The 18736-nt window shown below is 42.6% G+C and overlaps 1 protein-coding gene across 12 annotated transcripts in view; it reads left to right on the plus strand.

Moving 5' to 3' along the window:
* Positions 1–18449, plus strand: part of LOC110074911 (signal transducer and activator of transcription 5B) — an 81542-nt gene extending 63093 nt beyond the window's left edge. For all 12 annotated transcript variants that reach the window (XM_073004285.2, XM_020785656.3, XM_020785655.3 and 9 more), the window contains 15 exons: positions 2673–2829; positions 2978–3067; positions 4600–4774; positions 5150–5280; positions 5398–5549; positions 5916–6071; positions 6461–6640; positions 7625–7712; positions 8773–9195; positions 9821–9915; positions 10007–10137; positions 10825–10980; positions 12713–12764; positions 14220–14327; positions 16811–18449. In XM_073004285.2, the coding sequence (XP_072860386.1) occupies positions 2673–2829; positions 2978–3067; positions 4600–4774; positions 5150–5280; positions 5398–5549; positions 5916–6071; positions 6461–6640; positions 7625–7712; positions 8773–9195; positions 9821–9915; positions 10007–10137; positions 10825–10980; positions 12713–12764; positions 14220–14327; positions 16811–16937 (2221 nt within the window). In that variant the 3' untranslated portion in view covers positions 16938–18449. The remainder of the gene's footprint in view (positions 1–2672; positions 2830–2977; positions 3068–4599; positions 4775–5149; positions 5281–5397; positions 5550–5915; positions 6072–6460; positions 6641–7624; positions 7713–8772; positions 9196–9820; positions 9916–10006; positions 10138–10824; positions 10981–12712; positions 12765–14219; positions 14328–16810) is intronic.
* The last annotated feature ends 287 nt before the right edge of the window (positions 18450–18736 follow it).

Raw genomic sequence — 18736 nt, forward strand, 5'->3', positions numbered from 1 at the left:
TATTCATTGCCCCATGGAAGATTGGGGGTTGCTAAACTCACTTTTGGGTTCATCAGTAATTGTATCTAGGAGTCAATGTTTGGTGCCTTCTTGAAAGATAACTGCCATTAGTTCCGTTTTGCCATTTTTTACTGTATTCTAGCTGTTGGAGCTCAAGAAAGGTACTTAAAGATTGTGGTCACATGAGCTAAATATACCCCAGTTATTCCCCAGTTACATTGCTGCATAGGTTTCCAGCCATTAGCAAGTATAATCCTGTCCAGCAGTGTAACTGTAGAACATTTCCCCCTATCCAGGAGGGTTGTTTTATTTTGTACCTATGAGGTATAGAAAAACTCCTTACTGGTGTTGCTTGTGTGAATGTCCCTATTGGTTTGTTTGACTGATCAAATCAGAGGAAAAGAGGGGGTGCCTAATGTATGGGTATGTCATAAATAATGCCTTTTTCTCCATGCCTTCTTTATTGGCCCTCTGGAAGTATGGCTTGAAGGCAGAAGAGCTTAGTTATCTGGCATCAACTCTTTCAAGTTCCTGCTTGGGAGCTGGCCATTGCTAAAGGGGTTAGAGGGGAGCTGGCTGGCCACCCAAGCAGGTTGGGTACCAGGAAGCTGAAGACGCTGTGAGCCCCGGGAGAGGACGGATAGGCTGGCCTGCAGGCAGTGGTGGTGTGATGGCAGGTTGATGTGGGGATCTGCCAGTAGTCTCCAATCCCGAGCTGCCAGTGCTGCTGGCAAGGCTTGGGGCATGCAAGGCTGAGCCCAAGGCACCGGTGACACAAGGAGAGAAGGAGACTGGACAAGCCGGGTGGGGAGAGTAGGTGGCCTTGCTCCAGCAGCCTCAGGATGCTGCAGGTTGCTGCCATTTCCAACACCAAGACCCTGAGCAAAAAAAGCCCCCTTCTTCCCATCCTGGCGTTCTCAGCCCAGCTCTTCCTTCTTCAGCCTTATCTGTCTCGCCAGGGGGACATTTGCCTCGTGTGACTGTGGCCTAACTGAAAAAGGTTTCCAACAACAATTCTTGTCTTGTTCCCATGCTTCTACATCTTATACTGCTTCTCTTCTCTGCATTTGCACAGTGAGAAAGAATTCCTGGCTTACCTTGAATATATTGCATAGCCCGCTTGCTCCTACTTGGCTCCTTCCATTAGTGCAAGTGGATGAAAAAGGCAGAGATGCTTTTTGTGATGTCAAAACCTAGAATTCTAATTTGTTGATCCCAAGTATTCCAGAAATATACATCCTGGCTTTTCTTCAGCAGTAACAAACCAGGCTACCGGAGTCCATATTTTCATAATTCCACAAACCATTTTTTAATTGTTTAACTGATTGCACTATGTGAGAGGCACTATTATTTGAATGATGGATTTGTTGTAGAAGTGTAATTACCATATATTTTGAGTTTCCCTCCCCCCCCAAAAAAACAATGTATGCATTTGGAGCAGAATTCAGTTGTACACACCTTTAATTTATTTATCTACTTGATTTCAACCCCGCACCATTTGGCAACCAGGCCACTCTGGGTGGTAATTGTGTAACATTGTGAAGGTGAGAGGAAAAATAACCAGCAGGAAAAAGACCCAGATTTTGGGTCAAACTGAGCTTTTAAGGTGAATGCATATTTCCTCATATTAACCTGTTTTCACTTCTTCCTCAAAGATTTTTTGCTTCAGTAATCAGATGTGCAAATTAAGTCCATGTTTATTTTCCTGTTTTTAGAGAAGTAGCCATGTTAGTCTGTCTATACATGTTGGCAAGATTAAGGAAGAAAAAGAGAGAGAGAGAGAGAGAGAGAGGCAAAATATTTTTGGATTTCAATCTGTTAATCTCTAATGTGTCATAGTATTTTCCTCTCTTTCCCCCATCCTTTTTGTGCTTTAATTTTGCTAATATGTTCATATTACCATGACCAACTGCAAAGCACAGCATGCTAAATACGAAATAAATAGCTGACTAAAATCAAACATTACGTCCGCCAGACATTTTTCACCACTTGAGGGATTGCTTTTTATAAAAATGTACTAAGCGTATTCTCTAGTTTAATCTTTAGTGTTGTCTTTATATACAAGAACTGTCCTTCTTTGAATTTTTGTGCACTTGAAGTGCCTGCTTGTTAATGATACAGGAATTCTAAATTCAGTTTAATGATCATAAGAAACTATAGAATAATAATTCTTTCAGATTCACTAACAGGGTATGCAAGAGTATGGCCTTGCCATATAACACTATACCCCTTCACTTGAAAATCCAGAAGTGGGCAATTTTTGTTGCCTCTGACCTCTCATTTTGGGAGAGGGTACACCAGACCTGAGCAAAGTGCAACCCTAGGGCCATATACGGCCTGCGAGCCACTCCTGTCCGGCCCGCGGACAGTTTTGAACATCAAAACCATTTATAACTTCTTGTCTAAAGTTGATCAGTTGCTTATCTTTAACATACCACAAAAAACCTCTTTAGTATTTGTGAAGATTAACAAGTTTAAAATAAAAACAATCATAACATCACTGTTTCATTTTATTTTTAAGTAAAGTTGGTTCAGCCCCCGAACACAGTTCAGATTTTTCATGTGGCCCCCCTATAGAAATTAATTGCCCACTCCTGGGGTACACGGAAGGAAGTTGAAGTTGACTTCAGGAAATTTATACATGTTTTCCTGGTCTGTGCCACAAATGGTAGGGATTCTATCGACCTGGACAACCCGCAGGAAAGTGCCAAAGCCACACAGTTGCTGGAGGGGCTGATCCAGGAGTTACAGAAGAAGGCAGACCACCAAATGGGCGAGGATGGCTTTCTTCTGAAGATCAAGCTGGGTCACTATGCCACCCAGTTGCAGGTAGGTTCCTGTTTCTGGGGTATGGTGGTTCTGAGAGTTGCTGCAGTCATGATTCTTTCTGTGTGGATGGGTGGTAGGATCACTAACACCTGTTTCCTACTTTTTCTTCTGCAAAATCCTAGGGTGATTGTTCTCCCTTTCTCTACAGAATACCTATGAACACTGTCCTTTGGAGCTGGTGCGCTGCATCCGGCACATCCTCTACCATGAGCAGCGCCTGGTACGAGAGGCCACAGATGTAAGTGAGATATAGCCTTAGGATAGGTTATATGCATCCTGCTCAGAGCTAGGAAGCAGTGTGCAACATATTTATCTGCAATAAGTTATTATTTCTTCTTTGTGATCTCTGTGAATCACACATGTGGATGTTTTTGTGCCTACGCAACACTTGCCAGAACATTCTAGTGGTTAAAGAGAGAACTATTAGAATAGTCTCTTTACTGCACTTGTCCCTGCGACTAGTGGTTATCCCTAGTTTCTTTTAGTTGCAGATGGGGAAATTTCTAGGAACATTCACTGGAGCTGTCCTTTTATTTTACACGTCAAAAACCTTGAAAATCATGCTTTTTGTTGTTGTTGTCTCCCTTGTTGTTATCCTTCCTTTGCCTGTGAGTTCCCTAAAAACTAGCTTCAGTGACAAAGTCTCTTCAGTTGGAGGTTCAAAGGTCACCTCCACCCAAATCTGATCCAGTTTATGATGAGATAAATAAGGATGCTGCTTCTCCTGTTCACATTGGTATATTGCTGTCTTTGCTTGATCAGGTGAAGGAACCATAGGATATGCCATCTACTTCGCCACCCACCTTGAGATGCCTGGAACACTTGTACAAAATCCATGACAGAGGCTACATTTCTCCTCAAGCATCCACAAACATATTCAATCATATTGTGAGCTGCTTTAGTGCTCAGTGGTTTAGGTATCTGGCTGCGGAGCCAGAGGATTGGAGTTAAGTCTCCCACTGTGCCTCTTGGCAGGGGCTGGTCTTGATGATCCATAAGGTCCCAGTTCTGCAGTTCTAAGATGATGATGAAGACTGTGGAAGCCTCTCAGACCAGGACAAAGGGGCACTACAGCACCATGCTGAATAAGAGAGATGGCCATAAGATGGACATGTTGGGCAGGAGAAAGTATTTTACTGCAGCCTTGGGCATTTGCATCACCAGTTACAAAGGAGCTATGGGGTGCTTCCTTTAAGATAAAATCTAGCCATTGTTAGACAGCTTCCCAGAACACAAGTGAGTCTCTGCTGTTACAGGAGGTCTCAGACTGAAAGTGGACTTGACCATGAAAGCTCACATTAAAACGTAGTAGCTACTTTTTAAGGTGCCACAACAGCTTTATCTTCTTTCTTTATTTTTTTATTTTGTTGTATCTGATAAACAAGTTTATAGTTACATTTTCCTAGATATCTTTAAAGGCATTTTAAGAGAGATTCTAAATGGAATTTTCCAAGATTTGTGCCATTCTCTTATCTAAGGTTTAAAAGCAAAATAGAAACAAATGATGCATTGAATAATGCATTCACTCCCCTTTCTCTTTTTTACATTGTAATGAGTAATGAGAATGGGTCACTTGCTAATTGTTGTATTACCAGGAAGAAATGATTCTTAAAAAGTAATATTTCAGGCTCTGATACCTTCTATATGAATTGTGTCCCACCTGTAGGTATATGTAGGTCTGGCAAAGGCTGTTGCTTGTCCATTGTTCCTGCATGTGGACAGTGTTATCCAGATACTTTTTCTCTTCCTGTTTGCCACCTGTGTCTGCAGAGCCCATCCCCAGCTAGCAGTCTGGCTGATGCCTTGTCTCAGAAGCACCTGCAGATCAACCAGACTTTTGAGGAACTTCGTTTGGTCACTCAGGAGACTGAGAACCAGCTGAAGAAGCTTCAACAGACGCAGGAATATTTCATCATCCAGTACCAAGAAAGCCTTCGTTTACAAGGTATGCAACTGGAAAGCAAGCAGAACTAGTATGTCACTCCTGCGGGCTGGCATGCACACCAGGGTTGACTGAACCTGAGGAAGGGTCATATGTAGCTCACTGGCAGAGCACATGATTTGCACATACAGAAAGTCCCCATCACCACTAGATGAGAATATAAAATCTTCTCTTGGAAATCTTGTAAAACTATTGCGAGTCAGCATAGAGTTGAAAATCCTGGACTAGGTAGTGTGACTTGTAAAACATTCCTGTGTTCCCAAAGTGATCTTTCTGAGGACACTGATAAGCACCTGAGGAGACAGGGATCAGAATGAGGCCCCTCATTTTGAAATGGCCAAGATGGGTCAGGTGGGTAATTTTCTTATCTCTTCCTAGCCCAACTTACTCAGCTATCCCAGCTAAACCCCCAGGAGCGCATGGCTCGGGAACCCACTTTGCAGCAGAAGAAGGCATCATTGGAAGCTTGGCTACACCGCGAAGCACAGACGCTGCAGCAGTACCGTGTGGTACGTATAACCATTTCCAATTCTAACCCTTCTTCCTTGCTTTGATCTTTCCCCAGCACTCTGTTTCTGCTCATTGGGCCTGTGTGCATTTTCACTCCTTTTCTTTCTCCTGCTCAGGAGCTTGCTGAAAAGCACCAGGAAACATTGGCACTGCTCCGCAAGCAGCAGACAATCATCCTAGATGATGAGCTGATTCAGTGGAAAAGGCGACAGCAGCTGGCAGGAAATGGCGGACCCCCTGAGGGCCCTTTGGATGGCCTGCAGGCTTGGTAAGTTGTGGCAGACAAAAGACTGTGGACAAACGAGGGATTAGTGAAGTCTCCTGTGCTATTCTGGATGGTGAATATGAATTGTCCAGGTGCTGACAATTCTTCCCAAAGACTGATATATCACATCCCCAATATGGCTGAATTACTGTCTGCTTTGCATGCCAATATGCTCGAATCTACTTCTACATAGGGGATTGAAAACTCAACCCAGCCTTAGTTATTCTCTGCAGAATTTAGTGTGAATACATTTTGAGTCCCTATCCTCACTCACGCTTCTGCTCAGGAAGTGTTGCCTGGATTGGCCTCATTCTTCTGTCGCTTCTTTTCTTCTTTCCACTTCCACCCATTAATTTTTTCCCCTCCAAGGTGTGAGAAGCTGGCTGAGATCATCTGTCAGAACCGCCAGCAAGTGCGTCGTGCCGAACACCTGTGCCAGCAGTTACCTATCCCAGGGCCCATTGAGGAAATGCTGGCCAACCTCAATGCCACTGTCACAGACATTATTTCTGCCCTCGTCACAAGGTAATTATGGTGATATTGTGGGCCAGGCATTGTTTGCAGACAGATAGGCGAGCCTTCTGGGAAGAGCCGTGGCATTAGTGGTTTATTTAGAGCTGTAAGATAGCTTTGCCCATAGCATACCCATGTATTAAAAAGCAGGAAGGTATCAGAGGAGGTTTCTTTTTGTGGTGCGAGCTACTTACTTACTTACAAAATCTTGTCTGTGAGCCTTTTTTTCCCCCTATGTAGTGGTCCCCATTGCTGTTCCCACACTCTAAAGTTAAACACCTTTCATAGCCATAAAGGAGAGCTTGCTAATTAACTGAATTATTTATATCAAGGATTTTCTTGACTGTCTTCTGCCTCTGTACATAAAGTCTCTTTTTATTTCTCTCTCTCTCTCCCTTCAGCACCTTCATCATTGAAAAGCAACCTCCCCAGGTGCTGAAGACCCAGACCAAATTTGCAGCCACAGTACGGCTGTTGGTCGGTGGAAAGCTGAATGTGCACATGAACCCCCCACAGGTGAAGGCCACCATCATCAGCGAGCAGCAGGCCAAAGCCTTGTTGAAGAATGAGAGCACCCGAAAGTATGTGGGGCTGACAAATACCATGTGTGGCAGGGAAGTGGCATGATCTGGCAGACTGAAAAATTGGATAGACACACGCAGTGTCATGCAGAGCTTTTGCCTTGTTAAAAGGAAAAAACAGAACCTACTGTAATGCACTTACAGGTTTAAACTCTCATACTCACATTCCCTCTTACGGAGTAAAAAAACACTGGGCTAGAACACAAGTTGGGATACCCAGCATGGTGTGTAGTGGATAGAGTGACAGACTAGGATTCAGAAGGCCTGGGTGTGTATCCCCACTGGGGGTCTGGAACTGGTAAAACCATTCCTTTAACATCTCACTTACCTTGGAAGTGAGATGTTTAAAGAATGGTTCGGTTGCTATAAGTCGGTTCCAGCTTGCCAGCACATAACAACTGTTGCTGTCACAGCCCCTGGCAGAAGTCAAGCAGAACTTTTGTGTAGTGTTACAATCAGATTGCTATACCTTTATTGTGTATGTGCAAAGGCCTTTGCCAATTGCACAGCATAAATTTTGAAAAAATCCCAATTTAGCACATCCATAAATACTCAACTGTCATTCAAAAGCCCAACTAAAAGCAAATTAGGACATTAGCAGAACTGAAAAAAGCAACAACACTTTGTGTGTTTTGTTCAAATAAGCTTTTTCTTGAGAAGTTGGAATGTTGGTGAACATTTAATGTCATGACAGCAAGGTTACTCTAAGGGATTACAGAAGAAAAATTGACAACATAGTTTTTATCCTATTCAGTATTATAAATGTATGTATAATGTATATGTTTGTGTATGTGCATTTTATTATAATAGTTAGCATGGTATTAGTCAATAAAATGAGCTTCTGTTTATGCATGAGAACTGAACCAGAGTCTCCACCAAATGAACTCCCATTGCTGAAAAGCCCATGTTCAAAACATAGAAGTAGTATATTCCCTTTGGTACTCCAACATGTTTTTTCTAACTGCAGTTGCTTTGTTTTGACAGTGAGAGCAGTGGTGATATACTGAACAACTGCTGTGTAATGGAATATCACCAGGCGACTGGAACCCTGAGTGCTCATTTCCGCAACATGGTGAGAGAGATGCCTATGTTAATTTCCACTCTCCTTCCAGATCGCTATCCTGCTATTACGTTTCCTACTAAAAGACATGTTTCTAATACAGCGGTGCCTCGCTTAATGAGCGCACTGTTTACCGATGAATCTGCATAGCGATCTGTTTTTTCACATCGCTAATGCGATCGCATTGCGATGTTTTCAATGGCAAAACATAGCATTGCGATGATCGGTAAGCGTTTCGCTTACAGATCTTCGCATTGCGATGTTTTTTAAACAGCTGATCGGCGGTTCCAAAATGGCCGCCAGACGCCCAAAATGGCCGCTGCAACCATTTTCGCGCCATGCCCTCGCTTACCGAGGGGGCGAAAATGGCGGCGCTATGGAGGAACTTCGCTGAACTGTGAGTTTGGGGCCCCATAGGAACGCATTAAACGAAGTTTAATGCGTTCCTATGGGTTTTTTTGATCCGTTTAGCGATGTTTTTGCATAGCGACGATTAATCCGAAACGGATTAACGTTGCTATGCAGGGCACCACTTTACTACTTCATTGATTTTTTAAAAAAGGTTTAGCCATGTATAGTGGTCAGGAATCATCTTCTAAAGATACAGGGCTAGATAGAACTTTTGATGACTTACAAAGTTGCAAGGGAAGCATCTTGCATTTCTTCTTTCATCCCTTTATCTTAATTTCTGTACCTTTCATCAGTATTTTATTTTATTAGATTTAATAAAATAAATCTAAGTAAGTAAGTAAGTAAGTAAGTAAGTAAGTAAGTAAGTAAGTAAGTAAATAAATAAATAAATAAATAAATAAATAAATAAATAAATAAATAAATATTACATGTCTTCCTCAGGTGCTAGAATCTGTAATGAAAATGCCAAAATCTGCACCAGAATTACTCAAAATTACACTAAATTTGTCTGCAAATCTACTGCACTGTATAGTGATATAAGGCATAAAGTTTTCTCCTCCTTCCCTTCAAAGTATTATATTTTGCTTCTAGGCCCTTTATAGCATATACTTCCTTTTTTTCCCCTTTCTGTTCCTTCCTTCCTCATCCCACACCTTTGCAGTCTTTGAAGCGGATCAAGCGCTCAGATCGACGTGGTGCTGAATCGGTGACTGAGGAGAAGTTCACAATCCTCTTTGAGTCCCAGTTCAGTGTAGGTGGTAATGAGCTGGTCTTCCAGGTGAAGACGTTATCTCTGCCTGTGGTCGTGATTGTGCACGGCAGCCAGGACAACAATGCAACTGCCACAGTGCTGTGGGACAATGCTTTTGCAGAGCCAGGCCGAGTGCCATTTGCTGTGCCTGACAAGGTGACGTGGTCACAACTCTGTGAAGCCCTCAACATGAAGTTCAAGTCTGAAGTCCAGAGTAGCCGAGGACTCACGAAGGAGAATCTTCTCTTCCTGGCCCAGAAACTTTTCAACAGTAACAACAGCCACCTAGAAGACTACAACAGCATGCTTGTCTCCTGGGCTCAGTTCAACAGGGTAAGAGGATGCACCAGTCAGGGATTGGTCAGCCACTAGAACAGCCATTCCCAACATTTTACAGATGAAAGGGCTAGTCATAATTATTGGCCTGCCCTAGCAAGGTTATGGAGTGAGATTTAAACTCTGGGTTTCGAATTGCAGAGCTTATCCACTGCAGTGGCTCTCAAGATGCTTGGAACCTGCTGCCTTTCAGCCAGGCTCTTTAAAATGTGCTTTTGAAGAAGTGACCATGTGGACAATATGTCTGTAAAGACACATTTTTGGCTGATCATAAATCTTCCAGAAGCAGGAATTCTTGTTTGCAGTATCAGCATTTGAGTTCTCCCTGAATCAGATACACAGCTTCTTCAGCACAAGTATGTTTGTAACATAGATTAAAACACTGTGGCTAGCCAGTTGGGATCTAGAAACAATTCTGCTTAAAGGATGCTTAATGAACTTACTTGTGGACTTCATTACAAGTAAGTTCATTCATGGAATTCTACGTGAGAAGAAAAAAGTTGATTACTCTTGGTTAGTGAGTCCTTGCTTTTTTGTAAATTGTTCAGCATAGGATCAAAGGACATACATAGTTGATTTTGCAGGACCTCAAAGTGAGATTCACTTCTTTTCAACTAACTAGGAGAACCTTCCAGGGAGAAATTACACATTCTGGCAGTGGTTTGATGGAGTGATGGAGGTCCTCAAAAAACACTTGAAGCCTCACTGGAATGACGGGTGAGATACGCCCCCTTATTGCTGAGTTAGTTTACTTCTCCTCCCTTAACACTTTGTACCCTGACTTCTCTCCTTTCTACACCCCCTCCAGGGCTATTCTGGGTTTTGTCAACAAGCAACAAGCCCATGATTTGTTAATCAACAAACCTGATGGAACCTTCCTTCTAAGATTCAGTGACTCAGAGATTGGTGGTATCACAGTTGCCTGGAAGTTTGATAACAGTGAGTTCCTTTTTCCATCAGAACAAATGTTCCATTTTTGCTCTTGACTTCCCAGGGAACGTGGGATCAGAATTTTTTTAAGAAATGGCTGTAGTTAGAAGATGTTTTAACATAAATAGAGCAAAGCTGTTCCTTAGTTGTTGCTGAGGTTTGGGGCCTCCTTCCTGAAAACATTGCTTAACTTGCAAGGATGTTGTATGTTTCTTATAGTACAGTCATAAATTATAAAGCTCTGCATGAAGGCATTTATTCATTACTTCAGTTAAACAGAAACCGTGTAGAAAATTAAGGAAAATGAAATGATGTAGAAATAAGATACTAATTCCCAGGAGTTCTGGGAGTAAATAGGCAGGACTTAGATGAAAGTTATCTAACATTTATTGTACTACATTTTATGTGCTCTGCATTTGTTAAACTCTTCTGGCTCAGATTATTAGTTTAATGACTAGTTTCAGTTTTTCTTCCCTTTCTTTATATTCCCATTTGTGAAGCTAAATATACTACATCATTTTGCTCCAGCAGTATTGTTTGTAGTAATTGTAAAGTAACCCTTAATACTTACATTTACAGGAGTTTTAAATTTCTTTACAAATTTGTCTATAGTTGCACCTGGTTGCAGAGTTGCTAGTTTCTCATTGCTGTGTTATGATACTCTTCTCCTCCTCCTCCTTCTTCTTTTTCTGATAGCTGACAGAATGTTCTGGAACCTGATGCCCTTCACCACTCGTGACTTCTCCATCCGTTCCCTGGCAGACCGTCTTGGGGACCTCCCATACCTCCATTTTGTGTATCCTGATAGGCCCAAGGAAGAGGTCTTCTCTAAATACTATATGCCTGTCCTTGGTAGGTTTGAAGCACCAAGAAAGTATATTTGCTTTGGCTGTGTCTGTTCTGTTCCAGAGCTTGGAAACATTACCTTTTCTTTCTTTCTTTCTTTCTTTCTTTCTTTCTTTCTTTCTTTCTTTCTTTCTTTCTTTCTTTCTTTCTTTCTTTCTTTCTTTCTTTCTTTCTTTTTCTTTTTCTTTTTCTTTTTCTTTTTCTTTTTCTTTTTCTTTTTCTTTTTGTCTCTTTTTTTTTTGTATTCAACACTGAGAATTCCATAGCCAGCATGGCTGCAGCGAATTTTTGGAATTATAATTCCCAAAGATACCATTTTCAAATTCTGGGTTAAATGTACATTGACATCTTTTAGCATTTGGCATGTGCAGTTTATCTGTCAGCTTACATCCACAGACTTTGGTTGGAGGAACCTAAGCAATAGTTACATTCAGCAACAATTCTTTTTTATCTGAAATTCACCTAATTTGTCTACTTATGTTGTAAGTACAACCCTTTTCATTCAGAATTTATGGAGAACATTATAATGTTAAGCTGTAAGAGAAAATATATAAAATAAACCAGAAATTACTCCAAGAACAGGGAGTGATGCAGGAACTACATTGCTGACAACACATAAAGCAAAATACTGTTGGAATTCCATTTTAGTGATTAACGTTTAGCTTCAGCTGTTGTACTGATGATTGAATTTGAGAGCCAGATTATCATCTGGCAAATGATGCTGCCATTTTGTAGATGGTTTAGCTAATTAATTAAAAAAGCCAAGGTGAGCCCTGATGAAGATGTCAAAGAGAGAACTAAAATAAAAATGGGATATCATTAGATTAGAATGGTGTAGGTTCCAAAGAGTCGAAGTCACCAGTGAAAATGTTATCTTTAAAGAATTATGGCTTTGTTTTTCTTTATTACTGGGAGAGAACAAGTTATTTTTAATTATCTGAATAGAAACTGTTCTCAACAAATCTCAAAGTTTCAAGAAAATGTAAAAGTTTTGAAACAGGTGAGATGTCTGCTTTATTCCAAAGTAAATAGTCTGCTTTATTCCAAAGTAAATAGACCGGATCCTTGTCCTCCTCTGCAGATTAAAGCATAGCAGTCCTTTCCGTTTTGCATTTCTTGAAATTTTGTGCAGAGAATGCATTTATCAAAATAGATTTTAGCAGTATATACTGTAGGATAGATGCAGTTATAAAAGCTTGATTTGTAAGAAAATTGATTCAGTATGCTACTGCCTAAAAACAGAGCACAGAATTAATAAAATAAGTATATACACACACACACACACTCTCTCTCTCTCTCTCTCTCTCTCTCTCTCTCTCTCTGAAAGCAGGCTTCTTGGAGCACAACCAGTTCTCCAACCTATCTCACAACCACTGTGATTAACAGGCGCATGATGTAGATCCCAGTAGAGCAGAGAAGATGCTTGCATGTCTGCCTTTCTTCTCATGTTTAGGCAGTAGGATACTTACATATGAACTTGCATGCAAAAAAAAAAAAGGATTTGCAGATTAATGCATTGGTAAGAAAGAACAGATTTGTGGATGTATCCAAAACAGATACAAGCCATCTTTAGTGTAAAGGGTAGTAGCAAATGATGTAACTTTGCTTCCTCTGTTGGCTAAAGGGGTTTGACCCAGAGAGAACAGAACAGCAGCACAGGACGCCTGTGCAGAGTTTGTGGAGTCAGAGGATTCCCCTATGCAATAATTCTATGCTTCCTCCCTTTCTTGTCTTACAGCAAAGGCAGTAGATGGATATGTGAAGCCACAGATCAAGCAAGTTGTGCCAGAGTGAGTGCCAAAGAACATAAATATAATGATGATGGGTTTACTTTGTCTCAAGGATGGGGACACATAATTATGGTTGGGAGATTGTACAGGTTTGTGATGTAGTGGTTAAACTGCAGTACTGCAGCCAAAACTTTATGCATGACGCAGGTTCAATTCCAGATAGCCAGCTCAAGGTTCACTCAGCCTTCCATTTTTCCAAGGTTGGTAAATTGAATACCCAGCTTGCTGGGTTATGGGAGGAATGTGTAACCTGCATAATTAAATTGTAAACCACCCAGTGAGTGCTTTAAGCACTATGGGGTGGTATATGAGCAGCACACTTTGCTTTAGAAATCTCTTCAGTTAGGCTATCAACTTTTTCAACTCCTTTTTGAGAATTTTGCATTGCAACTAGGAGTTCTGCCAGCTGCTCACTTTTCAGATATGGTGAGTGATGCTGGTGCATCTCCCAACCTGGAAGGATTTGGGGGTCCATGTTGGACTCCTCCCAGATGGAGGAGAAATGAGTGAGAAAAGAGACAGAAGATAACATGGTTGAGGGGTTCTGGCCATCCTACCCCACCTCCACACACCCATTGCAGTTGGTCTGTTTTTGCATTTTTGTGTCTTTCTGCTTCCAGCTATGGTGGGAGAGAGAGCATTGGCTTGTTTTGTTTATAGTCAAAGAGTTTCTGAAAATGCAGCACGTGAACGAAATTAAGGAGCCAGGGACACTCCATAAAATGTCTTTCAGATGGTACAGGACGAAATGAGGTCCCTCATATAAATAGTCTTTGCTATTGGATGGCTGCAAGAGGAGGACATAAACCCATTAGTATACAATTACTACTACAGTGGTGCCCTGTTTGATGATGATAATCTGTTCCAGGAAAATCGCTGTTAAGTAAAATCATCATCAAGCGAAAAAAAACCCTCAGTTGGAATGCATTGAAAACCGGTTAATGTGTTCCAATGGGGAAATGCCTCATCGTCCAGCGAAGATCGCCCATAGAGAACCGGCGATCAGCTGTTTAAAATTGCTGTCTTCCGAAGCAGGGCTCCGGAAAACAGCCATTTTGCAAAGGGAGGGAAGCCATTTTGCAAAGGGAAGCCATTTTGCGGAACCGGGAAAACATTGTTTTGAGAACAAATGGTTCGCGAAGCAGGCACCTAACTGAAGTAAAGCGGATTTCCCCTATAGGAACCATCGCTTTGCGATCACAAAACTCATCGTTAAGCAATTTTGTCATCAAGCGGGGTTGTCGTCAAGCGGGGCACCACTGTACTTTTGTTTGCTAAATTTGCATCCTCCTCCTGCTGGCTGCTGAGCGTTCTGGGTCTTTTTAAGCCATGGCAGAAAGAAAGTAGTTCTCACTTGCCTACATCAAGTGCTGTCATGCTGGATTCAGGAGGCCAGACGAAAGGATTATCTCTGAGCCTTGGAGACCCTATTCTAATTTGCCCCATCTGTTACAGGTTTGCAACCACATCAGGTGACTCTGCAGGTAGTGGGGCAACCTACATGGAGCAAGCTTCATCCCCAGCTGTGTGCCCTCCATCCCATTACAACATGTATCCACAGAAGTAAGTAATGGACGTTCTTTACTATTGGAGCAGGCTCAGCTTCTATTCTAATTGGGGCTTTTGAATCATCAAGGACCCCAGTGAACTTACATTCTTCGAGACCTGATGAGGACAGAAAATCATTGGTGCCTGAATTTTTTTTGTATAGGTGGTTGATAAAAATTCAGCATACTACAGTATAGCAAAAGGAAACACATAGACACCCTCAAATCCTAGGGAGCCAGACCCCTCCCTTCATCCAGCTGGACATGATCCTTGAGGCCAGGAGATGCATGGATGACTAAGCCTCCCTTCCTTGAACAAGGCAACCAAGACTCTTTATAGCTTAGCTTCCTTATGTTGAAACTGACCAGGAGGGAAATAAGACAGCAGCTAGCTACCTCCTTCCAACAGGCAGTGCTATGTGCTGAATGGCACAAATAGTTTGTCTGGCCAAGTCAGGATGTTATCAGCTTGATAAGCTAAGCTACTCTTACAGTAAGTTCAGGTTTCTCTCTATCCTCTTGATTATTGCTGTGCTGGTGACGTGACTTAATGAAGCAATGCATAAATGTATTTTCTACAGCAGGTTTCCCATCCATTATAGCTGTTTTGCCAAAAGGCTGTCATCTCTGACCGTAACCTTCCACTCACTGCTCCTCATCTGCTCTTAAGCCAAAAAACATTCTTGCCTTTAAGGGCTGCATGTCCTTGGGCAGTGGGTTGGGGCCATGCATCAATTGTGGGAATAGCATAGGATGGAAATCTTGGTCAGATCCTGGAAAGACCCAAACTGAGTATGGGTGGATGGGTGAGAAAGGTTTCAGTTTCTCTCTCCTGCATGTTGAGATCACATCATGCCCCCAGTTGATTTATGCAAGAAACATATAAGGAGCATATTCACCAGAACACTTCTCATCTTTTCCCCGCACAAATCACTGGGGACATAATTAAATGAAGAAGGTGACAGGTGGGGTTCTGAGTGTCCACCACCCTCCCCATAAATTATGATCACCAAGCAGTTACTTCCTCGGCTGCAGGGAACATGATTTAGGCAGAGGAAAGAGAGAATGGGAATGTCCCTCAACATGCTGTGTCCTCCCCATTTACCTTGCAGTTTGCCAAGCACAGTCAAGAGCCTGATTTACGTGGAGAGGATAGTATCTGGCCACACCCCTCCTCCCCATCACAATCCTGCTGACTTCAGCTGGGAAGCATGTTTGCTGAGCATTTGAGGAATTGGGCTTCCATAGTAAACCACACCAAACGGATCTCAGGGCCACATGCTGCCCACGTGTGTCTTAAGCAAACCCTTTGATAAGAAACTTGGACAGCCATCTGTCACATATCTGGGGGTTGGACTTGATGGCCTTATAGGCCCCTTCCAACTCAATTATTTTGTGATTCTATGATTTGTTTAACTTCCAAAGTCCAAGCTCCCATTCTCTAGGTCTGAACCAAGAGTTCTCCATTTCCTGTTACCTTAACCCAAAGATGATTGGACTAGGCTGTCTGAGGACTGATGTAGAAAAAAACATGCCAGAAATCTCATTGCACTGATACTTTTGATTCCTACCACTTATTCATTACTGCTAATGCATGAGACAGAAATAAAGTTGTACCATCTTGCATTGAGAGAGAGGGGTGAACTGAGTTTTAAAGTTCTCCAATAGTGAACTGGGAGGAAGGAGTTCTTTCCATCCTGGCAGGCTGTTTCTTTATAAGAGTGTGCATTAAAGGAATTGATAGACTCCCCCCAGTCAAGATGCAACTTTGTGCAATGCCTTGGTATGTCCAGCTTCATGGAGAGTTTCTGAGCCCCCTTGCTAAGAAATCTTCCCTCAGTTACCTTGGGAAAGACCAAAATCCAGAAATGCAGGATTTAACATAAACATTGTGAAGACCTAAAAACACAAGTGATAGTTTTGCAACTGTGTGGACCTTCACATAAGGAAGGCTTAATCAGAAATACTCTTTTTAAAAAAATGCTACTGAATGTCCGGTTTTGTTTGTTTCTTTTAAAGAAACGTTTTGGGGAAATAAGGAAAGCCTTTCCTTGATTAAGACTCTTGGTTAAAGTTAATTTTAAAGCCAACTAAAGTGCTGATTAAAGGCTTCCAGCGATGAGCCTCGGAGGCAGAAATGAAACTTGCCATTGAAAGCACCATTGGGCTAATTTTAGCCTAGGAAAAAGTCCTGGGAGAAGATAAACCAACATTTCAACAGAGTAAAAGATAAACAAAAGAAACAGAAAGGCAGGGGAAAAGTCAGTGCAGAACTTGGTCTTTTTAAATGAACTTGTGTACCATTTAGAACAGCCCTGCAGTCCCTTTACAGAAGCTCTTATTATGTCTTATCAAGTACAGTAAGATTCTCCATTTTGGACATCAGTGTCAGAGGCAGGAGCCCAGAAAATTACTTCTTATAATGCAAAGAGAGAAAGAGGGGGCTTTTGCTTAGAGACCAGTTGAGATTCAAAGTCTCTTTTTCTCCCTCTTTCTCAGCCCTGATTCTGTGCTGGACCCAGAAGGAGACTTTGATTTGGATGAGTCAATGGATGTGGCCCGACATGTGGAGGAACTGCTGCGTCGCCCTATGGACAGCCAATGGATCTCACATGCGCAGTCTTGACCCTGCCCTTTTAACCTTCCCTAGAGAGACCATGCCAAGACTGTGAAATATGGGAGGGCGCTGCCATCCAGGAGTGCAGTTAACTGTGGCAGATGTGACTTTCCTCTCCCCATTGTAAGGCAGGCTTGCCTTGCTTTAGCTGAGATGGTGTGGGAGGGGACATGCCTGAGAGGCAGTAGGTTGCCCTCTTTCCCGTCACCCATGTACGCCAAAAAAAAAAAAATGGCAGTGGAGTGTTATAGCTTGGTTTTCCCCCCATCTGCTCTGTTGAGAGGCTTGCCTTAGGCCTTCTGCCTCTTGGACACACTGCCACCTCCGTCTGCTAAGCTACCATTTGATTTGTATTGGGAGCCATTCCCTCCTCCTCTCCTCCCAGAGTTCAAGCCACACTGCCGTTCTTTGCCAAGAAGCCTCTGGAAGTCTGGGAGGAGAGATGGGGCTGAGCAGCGGAGGAGAGAGGGCCTTATCTGAAGGATCGTCTTTTTGTAATCTTTCTGTGTATGAATGTTCTTCGCTCAGCTGCGCCCAGGAAAAATGGGCTGTCTGTGTGTATGTATGTGTGTGTGTGTGTGTGTGTGTGTTTGCGCATGTGTGCCTGCATTTGGCCTATGTTTCCTGTGTGCATGCATATCTGTGGTGTTCCGTGCAAGAGGCATTGGTTTTGTGGCAGTGCTGCTTCTGTTTAACCCCCCAGGCCCTGAAGCCTGCTCCTGCCAGGTTTCCCTGGGTTGACGGAAACCCTCTGGAGCCATTTTAATGCCTTCCCCGCCAGCTCCACCACCATCCCGGGCCCCATCTCAGTCTTTTGTCTTGTTGCAAGATAGTTGCTAACTTCTTGGCTTCTGGCATCTAGTGCCGTAAGCTGTCGGCATGTCCAGTGTTTTGTTCCTAGGTATCACACACTTCCAGTGAGGATCATCTGATGTACCAACGAACTTCCCATTCAGAGCACCATAGTGCTGATCTGTACCCCAGGCACAAGCCTTGGAACAGTGGGGTGTAATGGATGGGGTGATTGACTAGGATTCAGGAGACCTGGGCTTGAATCCCCACTTGGCCATGGATCTTCACTGGGGCAGAGGAGTCGGGGAGGACTGATAAAACCACTCCTTAAATATCTCACCTTGAAAGCCCTGTTGTGATCTCTATAAGTTGGTTCCAGCTTCCTGGCACATAAGACAACAGATTCAGCAAATTGTTGAGGGTGTTGTTTTGTTTTAAAGAGTTGCAAAGGGCAGAATTAAAAAAAAACACTGAAATAATGGTAACAAAACACATACGTATACACCCACTTTGATTGGGAAATGGGAGCATGTTTCCTTGCTGGCTTCACAGAAGAAGGGATGCTCTGATGGGAGACTTCTGGATATGCTGAGAAAATTTACCACTTCTGTCTTCTCTCCTCCCTGCAAGCTTGACCTCTCACCTAGCTGAACAGTTGGGTAGAACATCTCCTTATAAGCACTATTTTTATATCTTCTAGTCAATAAAGCAGACTATTTTAACACAGCATTACAGATTTCTCCCATATATGTTTGTAGGGGAAGTGATTTTCCTTGGGGAGGAAGGTTCCAGTTTCTGTTTCTACCACCATCGTGCTCTCCTGTCCCTACTCTGGTGCTGACAGTAGTGTCTGGCAAGCAACTTTGGATTTCCTTTTAAAAATGGAGGCACTGTCACATGGTGGATATACAAGAGACGACTGCTTTTGGATTTTGCTCCAATAGTTGGAGTGCTTCTTCATCTGTCAGCAAGCAAATGGCAGAACGAAAGCTTCTTCTGGCAATCTGTAGCCATTC

The sequence above is a fragment of the Pogona vitticeps genome, chromosome 6, assembly GCF_051106095.1.
Source record: "Pogona vitticeps strain Pit_001003342236 chromosome 6, PviZW2.1, whole genome shotgun sequence".
Classification (NCBI taxonomy): Eukaryota; Metazoa; Chordata; class Lepidosauria; order Squamata; family Agamidae; genus Pogona; species Pogona vitticeps.